Source organism: Saccostrea echinata, unplaced genomic scaffold (genome assembly GCF_033153115.1).
Source record: "Saccostrea echinata isolate AGI-Se365-2 ecotype Australia unplaced genomic scaffold, CSIRO_AGI_Sech_v1 ptg000009l, whole genome shotgun sequence".
Classification (NCBI taxonomy): Eukaryota; Metazoa; Mollusca; class Bivalvia; order Ostreida; family Ostreidae; genus Saccostrea; species Saccostrea echinata.
The window spans coordinates 33138645-33155994 of NW_026889758.1; the positions used below are offsets into that span (position 1 = coordinate 33138645).

Genomic DNA, 17350 nt, shown 5'->3' on the forward strand with positions numbered 1-17350 from the left:
AAAAATTACATCAAATTAAAAATACAAATTTCCAATTTCATCAACAAACCAAGTAAGAAACCTTTTTTCTGATCAGCAAAGAGGGCTACTACAGACACACTCCCTGTGATGTTGGATCCATCTGGAAGGACCCCATTGAAGAATTTCTCAATTTCTTCTTTATCAGCTAGAGAAACAGGTTTCTCTTGTTTCAAGCTGTTAAAAATCACCCATAAGCAGTTTTCATGTACAACTGTATAAAGATTCAGATAATTAACAAATTATTAAAAAAAAAACAAAAAAAAACTGTCAATTAAAAAAAAAATTGAATTTAAAAATAATCTGAAGCTACCAATACTTACAATTTATAAGCATTCACAACATCTTCAATGCTCAGCATGCTGTCATAGTCTTTGAGGAATTTCCCTTGTCTGTAGATTTTCAGTATTGGGTAATGAGTTATGTTTTCTTTAGCACATACATCTGTCCAGTCATGACAGTTGACAAAAGTAAATGGTCTATCTGTTTGATTCTCAAATTTTCTCGCAGCTTCTCCATATGCTCGCAAAAATGCCAAACTTCTGTGATCAACTGTCAGAAAGTAAAATCAGCTTGTAATAATCAATAAAATAAAATATATTTACCAAATCCTGCCTAATTTTGTATTTTTAATATTTCCCTTAATGTTGCCCCACCTACATGTAAAATGTGATCTAGCTGTCTACTCTCTTTACCAAGGAACTTTATCGAGTATTCTCTTTACAATTTTATTCTCCATATTCTACCACTTTCACAATGGTATATTTGCACCAATTTAATTTTATTACAAATTTTTAAACCTTCTAGATTGTCAAAGCGAAACCATGAGTCAAACAAATCAACAATTCAAACAAACTTTCTAATGGTGTGTTCATTTTGAGATGTTTCTGTTCCAACAGAAGATTGAATGCACTTACATGGCAGAAAAAAGAGAGTGAAGACAATGTCCCTCTCCTTGATGGTGGTAGAAAATGTTTTGTCAGTTAGTCTTTCTGCCAGCTCTAAGTCTATCTGAATTCTCCTGGCTCTTTGTATTGCCTCTGCTACTTGGTCGTCTTCAGTCTCAACTAAAAAACATGAGAATCAGCTTTTAAAAAATATGTTTGTCAGAGTATAAAAATATCTTCAAACAATATAAAATTAAAATGAAAATATGCTAATTACAGGGATCAACGGAAGAAATCTCTTAAAAGTTAGTACTGGCAAATTGTCAACTAATTCAGAGCTTTTAGGGGGCCTGCAAACATCGCAATTTTTTATCTACATACTTTCCTCACTGTATCTGTCCTTTTCCTCCACCTCCCCCTCAGGATACGTTTGACCCTCCATGTCCCTCCCCGTCACATCACTAACACCCTGTCTATCCTGCTCCTTTGGTCTGACCTCATATTCATGTAGTCTACTGGCAAAAAACTCAAATGCACTATCTAGTGACCAGGCCTCGGTCATGTGAACCAGATTTTTCTGAAATAGAACACGTTTGATGTTATCTGTTCTCCGTTTTTGAGAAAATGAATTCTTTCTATGTAAAATTGTTATACTCTTCATACATTCATAGACTCTGAACTCCAATGATTTTATGTGAAGCCTACAAAAATGTGAATACCTGAGGGTTTGTGAGGAGGTAACACAGGTACAGTGTAACCGTCTAATCTGACATCCACTGGGAGACAAATTTTGTGTTGGAATAGACAGGGTGTTAGATTACACAGTGTAAAGAACATAGAAAAAAGTAAATTGAGATTTATGCAAGGGTAGGAATTCACAGTGAAACAGATTGCACAGATGTCAGCTTTAACAGTTTTCACTGTACTTTTATTCTCTCATATATTGTTGTTCTACCTATACTGTTAAAAGCACAGGCAATTACATGTAACATAATTGATGTGATTGAACTAGAAAAAATTGAGATGGTGGCATTGTCTACCTTGTGAGTTTTATAGGTACCAAGGAAGTTATTCGTTTAAGATAAAAAATAATTAAAGTATCTCAAAAGTCTGTTTTTTAAAAGGAAAAATTAATAGGAAATTTTTTCACCTCCGATTTTAATTGCACAGCAACTTCTGGTGTACTTGGTGGAAAAGCATCTAATCCAACAACCTCAGGAAGAGTGGTCTCCCTTAAATGACAAAAATTGAGTTAACAAAAATTTACCAAAATCTAAATTGTGATTACTAAACTGTAATGCAGCATCTCAAAATAGTTTAAAGAAGGAATTACCTTCAAAATCATTAATAAGAACTGTCTACAAATACATTCAAACACAAAGTACCGTGGTAAAATCTGCTAATCAGGAATTCCTTATTATAATCAGTTTTAGTTCCTTTTGAGAAGGTACAATGTATCCTAATTTGGAGTAAGGAATTCATTGGAACACCAAATTTTAGTTCTTATAAGCAAGAGTCCATTTATCTTTAATACACTGGGTATTAGGAATTCCTTGGGATACCTACATTTAGTTCCTTAAAAGAAAATAATTCTTATTAGAAACAAGGAGTTCCTTGAAACACAAAGTTTTAGTTTCTTATGAGCAAAAAATCCATATAATCCTCATTAGGGATAAGGAATTCCTTAAGATAATCAGATTTTGTTATTTAAGGAAGGTTAAATGCATATTAAGAATAAGGAATCTACCAGCTTTTATTCCTTTTGAATGAGGTTTTATCATATCTGTATTATGAAGTTTGTTGATGTAGTTCGATTAAAATATCTAGATTTTTTATATATTATGGTAAGTGTATCTTCCCTAAAAAATTGTTTATTTATACTCTGCATCATTACGAAGAGCTTCGTTCAAATGAAATAAAGAACATATAATGATTTTAAAAAATCACTCTGATTAGATTTGGCTATAAAGAAAGAAATTCTCAAAAAAAAAAAGAAATAATAACAATGGAAGAGAATTTTTCACTTCTATATAAATAAGAATTCTTTACAACCAAGTTTTTTGAAAATTCAATTTTTCCTTCAAATTTTGCGTAGCAAAATGGCAGGCGTTATCAACTTATTTTTAAAGGAGAGAATTCTTTAAAACAGAGATCCTCATAAACTTTGTTATACTGAATATCACTGCCGAGGGACGTTTTAAAAAGGATAGATTAAAGGACACCTAGAATTCATTACTTTGTGCCAACTTGCTACACTTACACGTTAATGGTAATGAAGGCAGCTGTTCCATGAAACTGATTCCCAATCAAGCGGATCAGCTCATCAACCGTATCCTTGGTAGATTCCCGGTAGAACAGGTACACCAAATGGAGACCCAGGTCAGGGGTGTATGGATGAGTGGTGCCATCACCAGGGATGTCAAACTGAAATTTACACACTCAGGCTATGCTACATGTATCTATTTTTTCTTCAAATTTTATTCAAATGATAAATTTGTCTTTAATTTAATGAGATCAGTAAAACTTTTTTATGAAATCCACGCCTGTAAGATTTACTTTTCAAATATATGGTTGACTGGATGATTAAGTTTATATGGTCAAATGAAAGAGCCATGCCCATTAAAAAAAAATCTTGCAAGTTTAAATAAGATTTTCAGTAACATGAAAAGATTATTTGTTGGAACATTCAGAAGAGGTATTTGACCAACATTTGGTGGTGTGTCAAGTCTTCTCATAAAACTGGCAAGGGAAGACAAATCCATCTTATCATCATAAAACTTGATAAAGCAGTCATCTTCTTTGTTGGTAACCTGACTACACATCAAGAACCAAACTCTTGCATCATCTAATGTTTCTGGGGAGGGTCTGAAAGGAAACAAAATATAATTATTTTTCTTAACAAAACACTTAAAATCTCATGTTTCAATTAACAGTTTTAATAATTATTACCAATAAAGAAACATTTGCTTCAATAGAATTAAGTAACAGAATCTGTCTATAAATGCAAATGAATTAAAATTTGACAAAATTATACTTGTATAATAACTAAGGATACATGTATCAGATTCTCTTGGATAGCCTAGTCCACAGGAGTCTGAAGTTTTTTATCCAAATAAAAAAATAATACCTGAAATAAAATTTCCACCTTCTACTAAAAAACACATCTAGTATTTTTTTCTGGGATTTTTTTTAACAATACAAAGAGCCATAGCTGCCTTGCCGACGACACGGCTGACTCGAGAATTTAAAAGGAAATCACTCGTTTCTATTTATTGACATTCCTGTTCAATTCAAAAAAAAAAATTTAAAAAAGCACATGAATGGAAAATACTAGTCTCGATCTCAGAATCATGAGATTTTCAGTCCAGCGATTATACCAATGCACCACAAAGTCATTGATGTCCAAATGATAAATTTTAGCCAGAGGCCTGTTCAACAGAGCGAACGTCCGCGAGCGCTCGCTAAATTTCCTTATCCCTCCAACAGAAATGTTCGCGAGCGCTCGCGGATGTTCGCTCTGTTGAACAGGCCTCAGATTAGTAAATTTTTCGAAATATGATAAAGAAAATTGAAAATATATTTTTATCATTTTCAATATTAAGACCATCTTTAACCCAAAATCTAAATGTAATAAGGTGCAGTCATACCCCCAAAAAATTATTCAGAAGTTGTTTTTCTGGTTAAGGGTGGTCTTTGGCAACAGTTTGTCATAGTTTAGGTAGCTACCTTAATATTTACTATATAATCCATACAAACTGAATAATTTCCATATTAATTGTATAAGGGAACTATTAATATTTAAATACTACTATGGTGTAATTTGAGTTCACTAATGTATAAACTAAGATTGTATAACAAAATATTGGCTAAAAAATGTATTTGAGAAATCACTACTACAGTAGGCGAAAATGCCTATCAAATGCGCTATGGCTCTTTCAGGCCCCTGTGCCTAGTCCAATAATCCAGGGCTTTAGTTGAACGATAGTCGACTACTCATCAAAATTCTTTTTCTCAAGTCAAACTCCTAGTATTGAACTCCTTAAAGATATACAAACTTCAGAATTACACATAAGACTTACACAAGTCCTGTCACTGCTTTTGTGGCTGTACTTATAGCAAACTGAAATTTGTGATGGAATGCATAGGCCACTTCCATGAAAATTCTATGTTCTGAAAATAGATATTTAGTCAAATATGGGGTAGCTTACAAACAGTTCAACCAGAAATATTTACATCAGTTTTCAAATAGGCTTTTAAAAAATGATTTCTAACCATATGTTCCAATGGCTTTCTGGAATGAGAAGACAATATCACGTGTTCCTTTGTGTTTGTTTATAAAGTTCTCCCTCTCTTCTTGGGATTGTAGTATTGGAACTTCTCGAAGTAGAGCAAGTCTTTTAAAATTAAAAACATTTTAATTCAATTAAATATAAGCTACTATCAGGAAAGACTATTATATTAGATGTTTTCCACTATTTGGTTCTAGGTCAGGTCTTTTTAAAATTTTCCCACTTTAGACATACAGTCAAACCTGCCATAGCCACCAATTGATCAAGAGACTTTCTATCATATATTTTGTGACCATTAAATTTCCTTCAAGAACTTTCCATTCATTATAATTTTACATGCATTCAGTAACTCCCTTCTTAATGCATCATGCATTTTGACTGTCACTTTCCCTTCTACAGTGGTTTAAGCCCCAAAAATCAGCAACTTCTAGCTCTACTTTTCACAAACAAATCTAATAAAATGTGCATTAGTTAATAACCCGCCCGAAATATTTGTACAAAAGTGTAATCAGAGTGTTATGAAGTATATTTTAGCTAACAATAAGCTAGAAAATACTTCAAAACTAATGTGTAGAACAATTGGAAAACAAGTATAAGTTGTTAAACATGTACATGTACTTACAACACTGCTTAAAAAATATGACTCCCTTAATTAAGAGGCTACCTGCCATATGTGAACTTTTTGACATTTCCCTTGATAGGTCACTTAATACAGGTTTGACTGTACAGGTACTTGCAATTGACTAAACAGAGATTCCTCAGTGCAGGTTCAGATCTGAATTATGTAGTATGTTATGAAGTATGTATAATCATTATTTGAATGAGGAGTTATGATAATTAATAGACTACTCAGAGTTTTACTTTGATACTTTATCATAAATGTAAAAGTCACATGTCTGGTAAAATGATTTGTAAAGGACTGACATTATATGGGAACTTTTTGCATAGAGTTTCCACAAAAAAATCTGTTCTGACATTAATCTTTGATTTTGTTCCATCACTGCATACCCTTTACTGAAAGACCCTTTTAGGGTAAGCATAATCCAGACTATGCTAAGGGGAGATAAAATACTGTAAATGTACCTATTTTAGTGCTAGTCATATTTCAGTTCCCCTTACATTGCTTCATGTCTACTTATTAATGTACATGCTAATACATGATTTTAACTTATAACTGACAGTCATAAGACTCAAATGCACTATTTTATGATTACACTAACCAGTTTAAGAAGAAGATTGTGCTAAATTTTTAGTGCAGTTATTAATGTAGGTTTACAGTATATTGCAGACAAGTATTAGATGGACAAAAGGAGTGACAAATGGACATACTTGTCACTATATTGGGCACCTGCAGATTGATGCCTTAATGAATAGAGGTACTCAAAACTATTTACATTCAGAATCTATTAATGTAAACATGGTAAAAATTTAATCTGGTTAGCATCTGAATAGATAATAGAAGTTCAAACCTACTGTAATATATTTGACATCATTGAATTAACATCAAACATGGTTTCAATTTCCAGGGCCAACAGTTCGTTTCCATTACTATATGTGTAAACAGATGCTTCTGTCCCACCTTCTGTACATCTGTCAACATCAAAGTTTGCTGGATCTTTACAATTTACCTAGGAAAGAAAAATCAAAAGCCTGAAAGGCTTCAATGACGTCGAAGAAGAAAAACAATTTCAAAAGATCATTTTGAATTTGAAGATAGCAATAAGTCAAGTGAGTGACTCAGGAGAAATAATAAAAAAAAATAGTTTTAAACAAAATATCACAATTACAGTCTGGGGCCTTATGTCATGGTCCGAATGGAGCAGGGTTCGAATTGACCAGACACCGTCGAACATGTTTCATGCTAAATTCTTTTCAGTCAGTTGGAGAACTATGAAGGATTTCATAAATTTATATAATATTTTTTCTAATTGCCAATGTCAAAGCGTTGTATTAGTGATTGCATCTAAACTACAACCAAGACTGTTCTGTTACAATTACGATCGAGTTACGATCGGGTGTGGTATACGGTATACTGGGAAATGGAGGAAATAGAGAAATACAGTAATACTGGTCAACATCATCGGTTTTTAGGATAAAGTTGGTCAGAAGATTGTAAAAGTAAAGCTAAGATTTACAAATTCAATCTTTTCAGTCTTATAGTATTCGTGTTTATGTAATTTTGTAAATTATTTTACCGCCTGTTGGGTTGTTTGTGTTCCACGGTTATCGTTCCAAAATGTTATTCATGTCATTCGACGCACCTTTCTGTAGAAATTCATCCGCAACAACCATCACGTTTTTATTGTGTGAAAATAAAACATAATATCGTTGTTTTGTAAAAGAATTAATTGTAGATACAATTGATGCAATTTCATTTTCAAGCTATAATTATTCATTGTGAGCGTTTTAAAAGAAATTGGTTTATAGCTATTGCTATTTTCTATTGCGGATGCATCCACTGACACATTCGGTCGCGTACATCCCTTGGCGATTTCACTTGGCCGATCGCTAGATGACGTTCGAGCTCCAAGAGCTCGACGTCATAAAAATCTGTATGTCTCATATCATTGGTATGAATTGTAGAATGTAAACATGCAAAAGATATAAAGAAGTCTCAATTTATTCCTTTGAAATAAAGAAGCTTGAGACATTTATTATGTGCTGGTCTCCATAAAAAGTATAAATTCATATACAGTTGAACTTCGGTATCTCGAACACTGATATCTTGAGTTCCCTGGATATGTTGAAGTGATTTGGAAGTCCCGACCCCTTATTCTTTAAGTACTTCCCCTGGATGTCTTGAATCCTTGGATATCTCAAAGTTTTTTCTTGGTCCATCAAGTTCAAGATAACAAGGTCTGACTGTACTAGTTCACTCTGTATCTCTCTATACAAAGAAGTCTTTGATACATGACATATCTGATATAAAGACATCTTTGATACACATGTAAATGTTTCTGATCCTAGAAACCCCAGTACGTCTCCAGCAATAGGTGGTAACAGTTGTCAAGTGTAAGTGGTGTCCATGCAGGCAATGAAAACCACAGCCAAAAAAAAGGGGGAGATGGAAGACACAGTTAGTTTTCTGTTCATTTTCCCATCAAATAATGTACACAAAATTTATAAACATTTATTTCAGTTAAATGGCACTTCACTGGATTCTGGCAAATCAAAATCTTAATTGGGCAAACAGGTTTTGGTGTCTATTTTTATGCCCAGTGGGAAGTAGGAATAAAAGTTAATGTCTATTCCAAGTATCTGATTAGAGGAAGCCTATGATGTAGGTCTCTGATGTGAAGAACTCCTGGACATTGTACAGTAATATGTATTTGAATTTTTTAAGTGGCACAGTGTGAAACTGACCAAAAGTATCCTTCATAGCTTATACATGTACATGTATATTGTATTGGAGACAGGTAAAGATGTTGGCAAGACCAGGACTTGGACACTGGAATTCCTGCTAACCATGCAGGTGCTCTAGCATTGAACTACTGGGCATTTAACATTTAACCCTTGTACATGTAAACGGGTTAAAGAAACAACTTACAATATTGCAATTACATACTATGAGCTTAAATCAAGCTTAATATCAGATGGAATTCAGTTAACATTCATAACATTGATTTTAAGTGTGCATCAGGTGCGCCTTACAATGTATGACATGTGCTGTTGATACCACTATTGAGATATCCAAGCATTATTGATTATACGCTTTATGAAGAGTGTTTGGTTGTAATAATTTTAAAGCATGTCTGGATGCTAGAATGCCATTGTTTTACTGTTTTACAATGCTCTTTGTGCTTTAGGTAATTGTAATTCCAAAGTTTTAACAAAAAAAATGAAAAATTTCTTGAATTTATAATCATGTATAAAATACACCAGTATTTTAGAATCCATATCACAATACCTATTACATAATAAAAAAATCAAGAAACACTGGTAGACTGATAAAATTGTGCATCCCTAACTCAAACCAAGATTTCTCGCTAGCTCTGCTGCTACTCTATCACTGAACTACATGTACTTGGCTGATGTACCAATTCCTGTTTACACTCTTCCCCTCCTTTTTCTTGAGATTTTCTAACTGGAAACCTCATTGAGGCTCTTCTAAATCACCCAAGGGTTTGATGTTGGGCACCAAATATAACAGGTGTAACAGGTGGGGAAAAGTGTTGGTAAGACTAGGACTCAAACCCAAGACCACTTACCACTGAGCTGCTTTACCCTATCCTTACACATGGTAGGTGTTCATGATAAAATAAGTTATTAGATAAATGTTTAAGATATATAAGGAATTTTAACTTGTGTCTTTAATATGAAAATCTACCTAATATAATATTCCATGTCTTAAAATTGTCTTCTTCCTGGTTCTTAGTACTTCATGTTTTCTCAAGTACTTTTTTGATGCTGGAAATAATCAAATATACTTTATAGTAATTTAATAGATTATAATTTATGAATTAGATTTACATCCATAACAGGAATTCAAAGGCACACCAAGGTATGTAAATTCTGGTAGACAGCTGAACTGAAGACAAAGACCCAGGAAGTTCATCTCTTTACATGGTTACTCAGGAATTGACTGTGTAAAAGCTACTGTTATTAATACTACTTTATATAGTTAATAAATGTCCACTTTCCTCAATTTACTCTCTCACAATATTTAAGTGAGCTTTAGAAACAACCAATCACATTCTTACTGACAGAAGTACCATTATAATTAAATTTTTTTTTGTTTGTCTTCCCAGAATTAACTTGACAAATTTCCTGATTTCACTCTCTGTAGAAAATATGAACAACAGCTGAACTTAGCATGATCTTGAATTTCATAGATATATCAAAGACTCAAAGTGAGTTTGAATTCCAAACCACTTTTTCTTTGAATTTCTTTCTTTCTTATTTATTTTTATTCATTAATTTAAATTTTTTTTCTTTAAGTATTTTTCAACCTCAATATCTTGACCCTTGGATATCTAAATTTTTTTTCCCTTAGCACCATTGAGTTTGAGTTAATGAGGTTTACTGTATTTTCAAAGAATGAAATTATGAGTAATAAATCAATATGATGGTAAATTCAAGTTAATGATTTACTACATAGCTTTGATATATCAGCACAATAATTGTAAGTCAAAGAGTTTACCTTTATTTTTACACTGTAACTATTACTTCATGATGTAAGCTCAAGTAACAATTAAAGCTTGGTGAGAAAGTATTTCTTATTACATCTTACCACTCCTAGCTTTAAGTCATACAGTCCTAAATATTCAGCAGATTTATCATATTCACGATAGAAACTTCTGTGTCTGGGATTATCTGAAATAAATAAAAAAAAGATGTAAATATTTTTGTATATCATTTACAAATGTATATCTCTATTTATTCTATTTATTGTTGTTGCCATAGTTTCAAGTCCAAGTGGTACTTTTCTCTTCCTTTGTTATAAGTACAAACCAAAAGAGCTACAAGCTTGTCAGAGACTTCTGCTTTTAGTCTTAAAAAAAAACAAAACAAAACAAAAACAAAAGCAGGTCTTCTTATGAGCCTTTGATGTTGTTAAGGTCAAATATACATGATCTATGCACTAGTATACATTCATTGACAGGGTTCGAAGGCAACATGTATTTTGTTCAGAGAATTAATGTTTTTGCCTGAAAACATTATGCCAAAGGCAAACAGTTTGGTTCGAGGGGTCAACAAAATGCATTTTGCCTGAGAACACAATCAATAATTTTTTTGTTATGCCTTTTACATTTTTTTTGTCGTATCTTGCGCTGGCTTGGATCATGTTTGTGATAATTGATAAGATATAGCTGATCCTGCCTACAGTGTGACGTAAAAATCTTCATAGCAGTCCAATGTCTCAATATCTCATGGACAGGTCCAAATATCTCACTGAGCAGTCAAACATTGATTTTTTTGTAGACCATTTAGAAAAACATTGGAAATGTTAAACTTTTTTAGCATAAATTTATGTAGGAAACTACTTTTAAAGGTATAACAATACAAGTTATTAATCTTTTGACTGTCCATTTTCTTTCATTTTTCAATGTACTGCATTATAAGTACATGTATGTCATATCATTAATTTTCAAGCAATAGTAGCAAGGTGTTGCTATCATCATTCAATCATACTTTGAAAAGTATAAATGCTGGGAAGCTCTCTTTGTACATCTATGGCTAACAGATCAAAAGATCAAATAATCAATGTATCAGTACCTGTACCTATATGCTTCCTCAACATATGTTTATTACTGTAACAACTTGTAACAACAAATGTCACTGTATGTATTATTTACCTTACTACAGTCAGACCTTGTCATCTGGAACCCAATGGGACCAAGAATAAAACTTTGATATATCTGAATGCAAGATATCAGGGTTAAAATATATGAACAATAAGTGGTTGAGACTTTTAATTCACTTTAACATATCCATGGTATTTGAGATGGCAGAGTTTGAGATAACAAAGTTTAACTTCATAGAGATTGAAGTCTAAATTTTTTTGAAATAAAGATTTATTCAAAACCTAGCAAAACTAATTTTGTAAAATATTTTTTGCAAAATAGTCACATTGGAATGTATTTTTTAAAAAGCTCATCACTCATTCAGGAAGTATGCATCCACACTTTAAAACTCTCAAACAAGAGGCCCAAGGACCACAATGCTCAAATGAGTCACTTTGGCCCAACTGTTCTTCAGAAGATTGTTTTCAAAAGATTACTTTCCTTCTATATTTCCATGAAAAATTTTGACCCAATACTGTGGCCCTACCTCAGCCCCAAGGGGGTCACATAGGAAAAGTTACTTCCTTAGTCAATTAGTCCTTAAAATTTATGACTCTCCTTATCATTTTCTGAGGGATTCATGTTTCTTAGGGGTATTGTCCAAGGTCAGTTTTTGATTACTTTACTATATAGTACAAAGGGGGAGTTTCAATAAGGCTGTTTTTCGGCCCCTCAAGAAATATAATGAAATTGTGATATGTTGTAGATTAAAGTGTTATCTTCCTAAAAATATGAAAAAAAATTATACTGCACATTATCTGGTCACGTGATAATTAAAAATTTAAGTATACCCTCTTCCCTGTATTGTTGGAGGGATCATATTTAAAGGGGGTAATGGAGTTTATTTATCGTCAAAATCATAAATGAAATATTACAAATGTGAATAAAGACATCAAATAACCAATTTCAATATTTTTCTTTACAGAAAATTAATGATATTTATTTTATTTGAATGCGTTTTAAGGTGCAAGATTTTTCTTGTGTTTTAATTGTAACTTATCTTTCAAAGAGGATGAATGTAACATATAAAACGTATATGAATAATAAAGACAGGAATTTTCAAAAAATGAATTAATCGACAGTTTATACTTAGACTTAATAACCAATATATAACATTTTCCCGTACGTAGAAAAGCAAATGTAAAGATATATAGACAAGAGATAGATAAAATTAAACTGTCATTGACAGGTGTTTGACACTGTTTGCAACACATTTTTTATCAACTAAAGTTATTGTACTAAATATATAGTATTAATAAAATGTACTGTAATATCTTTAAATTGAATTTTAAAAAAAGTCTTGAAGTTAACAGATTTCAGAATTCGGTACGATTAAAAAATGCAGCTATTTATATTTTTAAAGTATATTTAAAAGAATCATACTGCAATGTACATTGTATTTAATAATACCAAGCGTATTACTACCAGTCAAATATTTTATCAAGATAGTAATTATTAGTCCCATACCGGTGAAGCCGGAGGGGTCTATAGGTTTCCTTGTCGTCTGTCCGACTGTTTGTCCGTCCGTCTAGCTGTCTATTTGTCAGTCTGTTCCACTTGGTTTTTCGCACTTTTCTCTAAACGCTTGCAGATATTGAGCTGGTTTTGGTATTTATAGTGTATCCTGAAGAGAAACAGAATTTGAAATTCAAGTTTGAATTTCGTTAAATTCTGCTTCATTGATTTATGACGGAATATTACAAATTCAAAAAAGGGGGGGGGGTCGGCGTTTTTTTTTGTTTGTTTTGTTTGTTTTGTTTTTCTAAAAAAAAAAATTGCATGTATTGAGCTGATTTTTGTTATGGTATATGTGTTAAACTTGAGTTATAGATCAAGTTTGCATTTTCTTCCGCTTCAATGACTTTTCAAATAGGGCATTTTCAATTTTTAATGGAAACCAGGTTATACTTGCTGTGCCGATAGTGGACTATTATTGCTAATGCAGTGCTTACAGAATGCGTGAATAAATAGCCAAATGATAAAAAATAAAACTAAAATACATTGAGTGCATGTCTTCTATTCATTCTTGAACTTAAACTATTCATTTTTAAACTTAAAAGTATTTACGCATATAAAGAGGTGCATTATGTTTTCAGCAAAAATGAGACAATCCAGGCAAGCGAGGACCTACATGTAATTCCTCGCGCTTCCCAACCTCCTTTTGATACGTATGTTGTTTCATCAACTCTACTCACTATTTTATTTGCAAGACCATAGTCGCAATTTAAAATACATTTGTAAATACCAAATGTATGTGTTAAATCATATCCTGCAGAAACGTACAAATCAACATCCAGTCTTAAAAGTAATCTACGTTCCCTACATGTAGACCATACGAAAATATATGCGAACCTTCTCTAACAGATTGAAGCGATTCTATTCAAAGGAATGGCTATAACCATATCCATGATAAAGAACGTTAATGAATGGACTGATTCTTAAACTTCTCTTTAGTTCAGTCAGTCATTGAAAAATGTAAGATCCGGCATCTGTTACATTTCTGGTAATGTGTAACCCTAAATGCATCATCGGTGCATATTTCTTCAAGATAGGGATTATAGTTACATGAAAATGAGACATGCTCCAAAATATATACCCTGAGCATTCATCAAGAAAATGTAAGTCAGATCTAGCATCTGAAGCAAGTCTGACAGTGTGCATCCGAAGATGCATCATGAAGCACGTCCTCTCAACAAGTGCTTATAGCTGCACTGTTCCATAAACATTAACCTAGCTGCTTTAAAAACATTAACCTGGACATTCTTTTAACTGAAAATGCAGCATCTGAAACCCGACAGATGACATGAAAAACACACTATATCAGGCGACTCTGATGATTTGAAAAAATTGATTAAAAACTTTTAATAACCTATTCGCCTATAACGATGGTATTATAAAAGCTCTCCCAACTTCGTGTAGGTGAGCTAAATATATGATGTTAACGTTATACGAAATAAGTATGGAAATAACGATAGGATACGATTATGTTTTCTTATGTCAATATTTTCGAGAGTTCTCTTTGGTTTAGAAAAAATATGCTACTTTTGGCTTTGTATTTTAACACGGCGTCAGATCAAGTAACCAGGAGCTTCTAATTTTAGATATGCAAATTTTAGACAATTTTCAATTTTTGGATATGAAGTGCACACGCGACACTTATCATATTTTAAGATATTAGTGTGCAGAGTATATCTATGTACTGAACAAAACTAGGTGAGTGTCCCTCATGCACTTCATATTCTAACCATCGATTTATAAATGCCACCCTCTTATATTTTCCCATTAGCCTAATGTTAAAGCATTTGAGGGTACATCTAAGAATGTGCCAACTACGGCGTGAATTCATCTCATATAAACTCTTGAAATATAAATAACAACCAGAAGTCTCTGATGAGACTGTAGCTCTACTGGTCTGTTTGTATAACAAAAGAAAAGTAGCACTTGGATTTGAAAAATTGCAACATGCAACAATAAATAGAATTATGTATCTTAATGTAATCTACTTTTGTGACAAGTTATATTGAAATCAAATGAAAACTAGGAGTAGTAGCGTTTTGAAAGTATTTCACGGAAATTTCTATTTTTAGTACCGGTAACCATGACAACACCATTCACCCAAATAAAAAAAACAGAAATACATATTATGTATCGTAGTGTATTCTAACTGTGTGCCAAATTAGATTGAAATCAGACCAAAATTGTAGGAGGAGTAACGTTTTAAAGGAATTTCACAGAAATTTCTATTTTAAGTAACCATGGCAACACTGTTCATCGAATTCAAAAACCAATGCAATAAATTATGTATCTTAGTATAGTCTTCTTGTATGCCTAATTATATTAGAAGCAGACTAAAACTGTAGCAGGAGTAGTGTTTTAAAGGAATTTCACAGAAATTTCTATTTTTAGTAACCATGGCAACACCGTCCATTGAATTCAAAAACCGATGCAATAAATTATGCATCTTTAAGTTAGTGTAGTGTACTTGTGTGCCAAGTTATATTGAAAACGGACCAAAACTGTAGGAGGAGTAGCGTTTTAAAGGAATTTCACAGAAATTTCTATTTTTAGTAACCATGGCAACACCGTCCATCGAAATCAAAAACCGATGCAATAAATTATGTATCTTAGTGTAGTCTACTTGTGTGCCAAGTTATATTGAAATCGGACCAAAACTGTAGGAGGAGTAGCGTTTTAAAGGAATTTCACAGAATTTCTATTTTTAGTAACCATGGCAACACCGTCCATCGAAATCAAAAACCGATGCACTAAATTATGTATCTTAGTGTAGTCTACTTGTGTGCCAAGTTATATTGAAATCGGACCAAAACTGTAGGAGGAGTAGCGTTTTAAAGGAATTTCACAGAAATTTCTATTTTTAGTAACCATGGCAACACCGTCCATCGAAATCAAAAACCGATGCAATAAATTATGTATCTTAGTGTAGTCTACTTGTGTGCCAAGTTATATTGAAATCGGACCAAAACTGTAGGAGGAGTAGCGTTTTAAAGGAATTTCACAGAAATTTCTATTTTTAGTAACCATGGCAACACCGTCTATCGAAATCAAAAACCGATGCACTAAATTATGTATCTTAGTGTAGTCTACTTGTGTGCCAAGTTATATTGAAATCGGACCAAAACTTTAGGAGGAGTAGCGTTTTAAAGGAATTTCACAGAAATTTCTATTTTTAGTAACCATGGCAACACCGTCCATCGAAATCAAAAACCGATGCACTAAATTATGTATCTTAGTGTAGTCTACTTGTGTGCCAAGTTATATTGAAAACGGACCAAAACTGTAGGAGGAGTAGCGTTTTAAAGGAATTTCACAGAAATTTCTATTTTTAGTAACCATGGCAACACCGTCCATCGAAATCAAAAACCGATGCACTAAATTATGTATCTTAGTGTAGTCTACTTGTGTGCCAAGTTATATTGAAATCGGACCAAAACTGTAGGAGGAGTAGCGTTTTAAAGGAATTTCACAGAAATTTCTATTTTTAGTAACCATGGCAACACCGTCTATCGAAATCAAAAACCGATGCACTAAATTATGTATCTTAGTGTAGTCTACTTGTGTGCCAAGTTATATTGAAATCGGACCAAAACTGTAGGAGGAGTAGCGTTTTAAAAGAATTTCACAGAAATTTCTATTTTTAGTAACCATGGCAACACCGTCCATCGAAATCAAAAACCGATGCACTAAATTATGTATCTTAGTGTAGTCTACTTGTGTGCCAAGTTATATTGAAATCGGACCAAAACTGTAGGAGGAGTAGCGTTTTAAAGGAATTTCACAGAAATTTCTATTTTTAGTAACCATGGCAACACCGTCCATCGAAATCAAAAACCGATGCACTAAATTATGTATCTTAGTGTAGTCTACTTGTGTGCCAAGTTATATTGAAATCGGACCAAAACTGTAGGAGGAGTAGCGTTTTAAAGGAATTTCACAGAAATTTCTATTTTTAGTAACCATGGCAACACCGTCCATCGAAATCAAAAACCGATGCACTAAATTATGTATCTTAGTGTAGTCTACTTGTGTGCCAAGTTATATTGAAATCGGACCAAAACTGTAGGAGGAGTAGCGTTTTAAAGGAATTTCACAGAAATTTCTATTTTTAGTAACCATGGCAACACCGTCTATCGAAATCAAAAACCGATGCACTAAATTATGTATCTTAGTGTAGTCTACTTGTGTGCCAAGTTATATTGAAATCGGACCAAAACTGTAGGAGGAGTAGCGTTTTAAAGGAATTTCACAGAAATTTCTATTTTTAGTAACCATGGCAACACCGTCCATCGAAATCAAAAACCGATGCACTAAATTATGTATCTTAGTGTAGTCTACTTGTGTGCCAAGTTATATT

The 17350-nt window shown here is 32.8% G+C and overlaps 1 protein-coding gene across 1 annotated transcript in view; it reads right to left on the reverse strand.

Moving 5' to 3' along the window:
- Positions 1 to 17350, reverse strand: part of LOC133183604 (thioredoxin domain-containing protein 16-like) — a 28591-nt gene that overhangs the window by 6819 nt on the left and 4422 nt on the right. Inside the window, exons 2-12 of the mRNA XM_061318539.1 lie at positions 10425 to 10507; positions 6668 to 6822; positions 5178 to 5299; positions 4985 to 5075; positions 3614 to 3770; positions 3166 to 3329; positions 2056 to 2137; positions 1287 to 1482; positions 936 to 1085; positions 342 to 570; positions 62 to 195 (exon numbers count right to left, since the gene is read on the reverse strand). Coding sequence (XP_061174523.1) covers positions 62 to 195; positions 342 to 570; positions 936 to 1085; positions 1287 to 1482; positions 2056 to 2137; positions 3166 to 3329; positions 3614 to 3770; positions 4985 to 5075; positions 5178 to 5299; positions 6668 to 6822; positions 10425 to 10507 — 1563 coding nt within the window. The remainder of the gene's footprint in view (positions 1 to 61; positions 196 to 341; positions 571 to 935; positions 1086 to 1286; positions 1483 to 2055; positions 2138 to 3165; positions 3330 to 3613; positions 3771 to 4984; positions 5076 to 5177; positions 5300 to 6667; positions 6823 to 10424; positions 10508 to 17350) is intronic.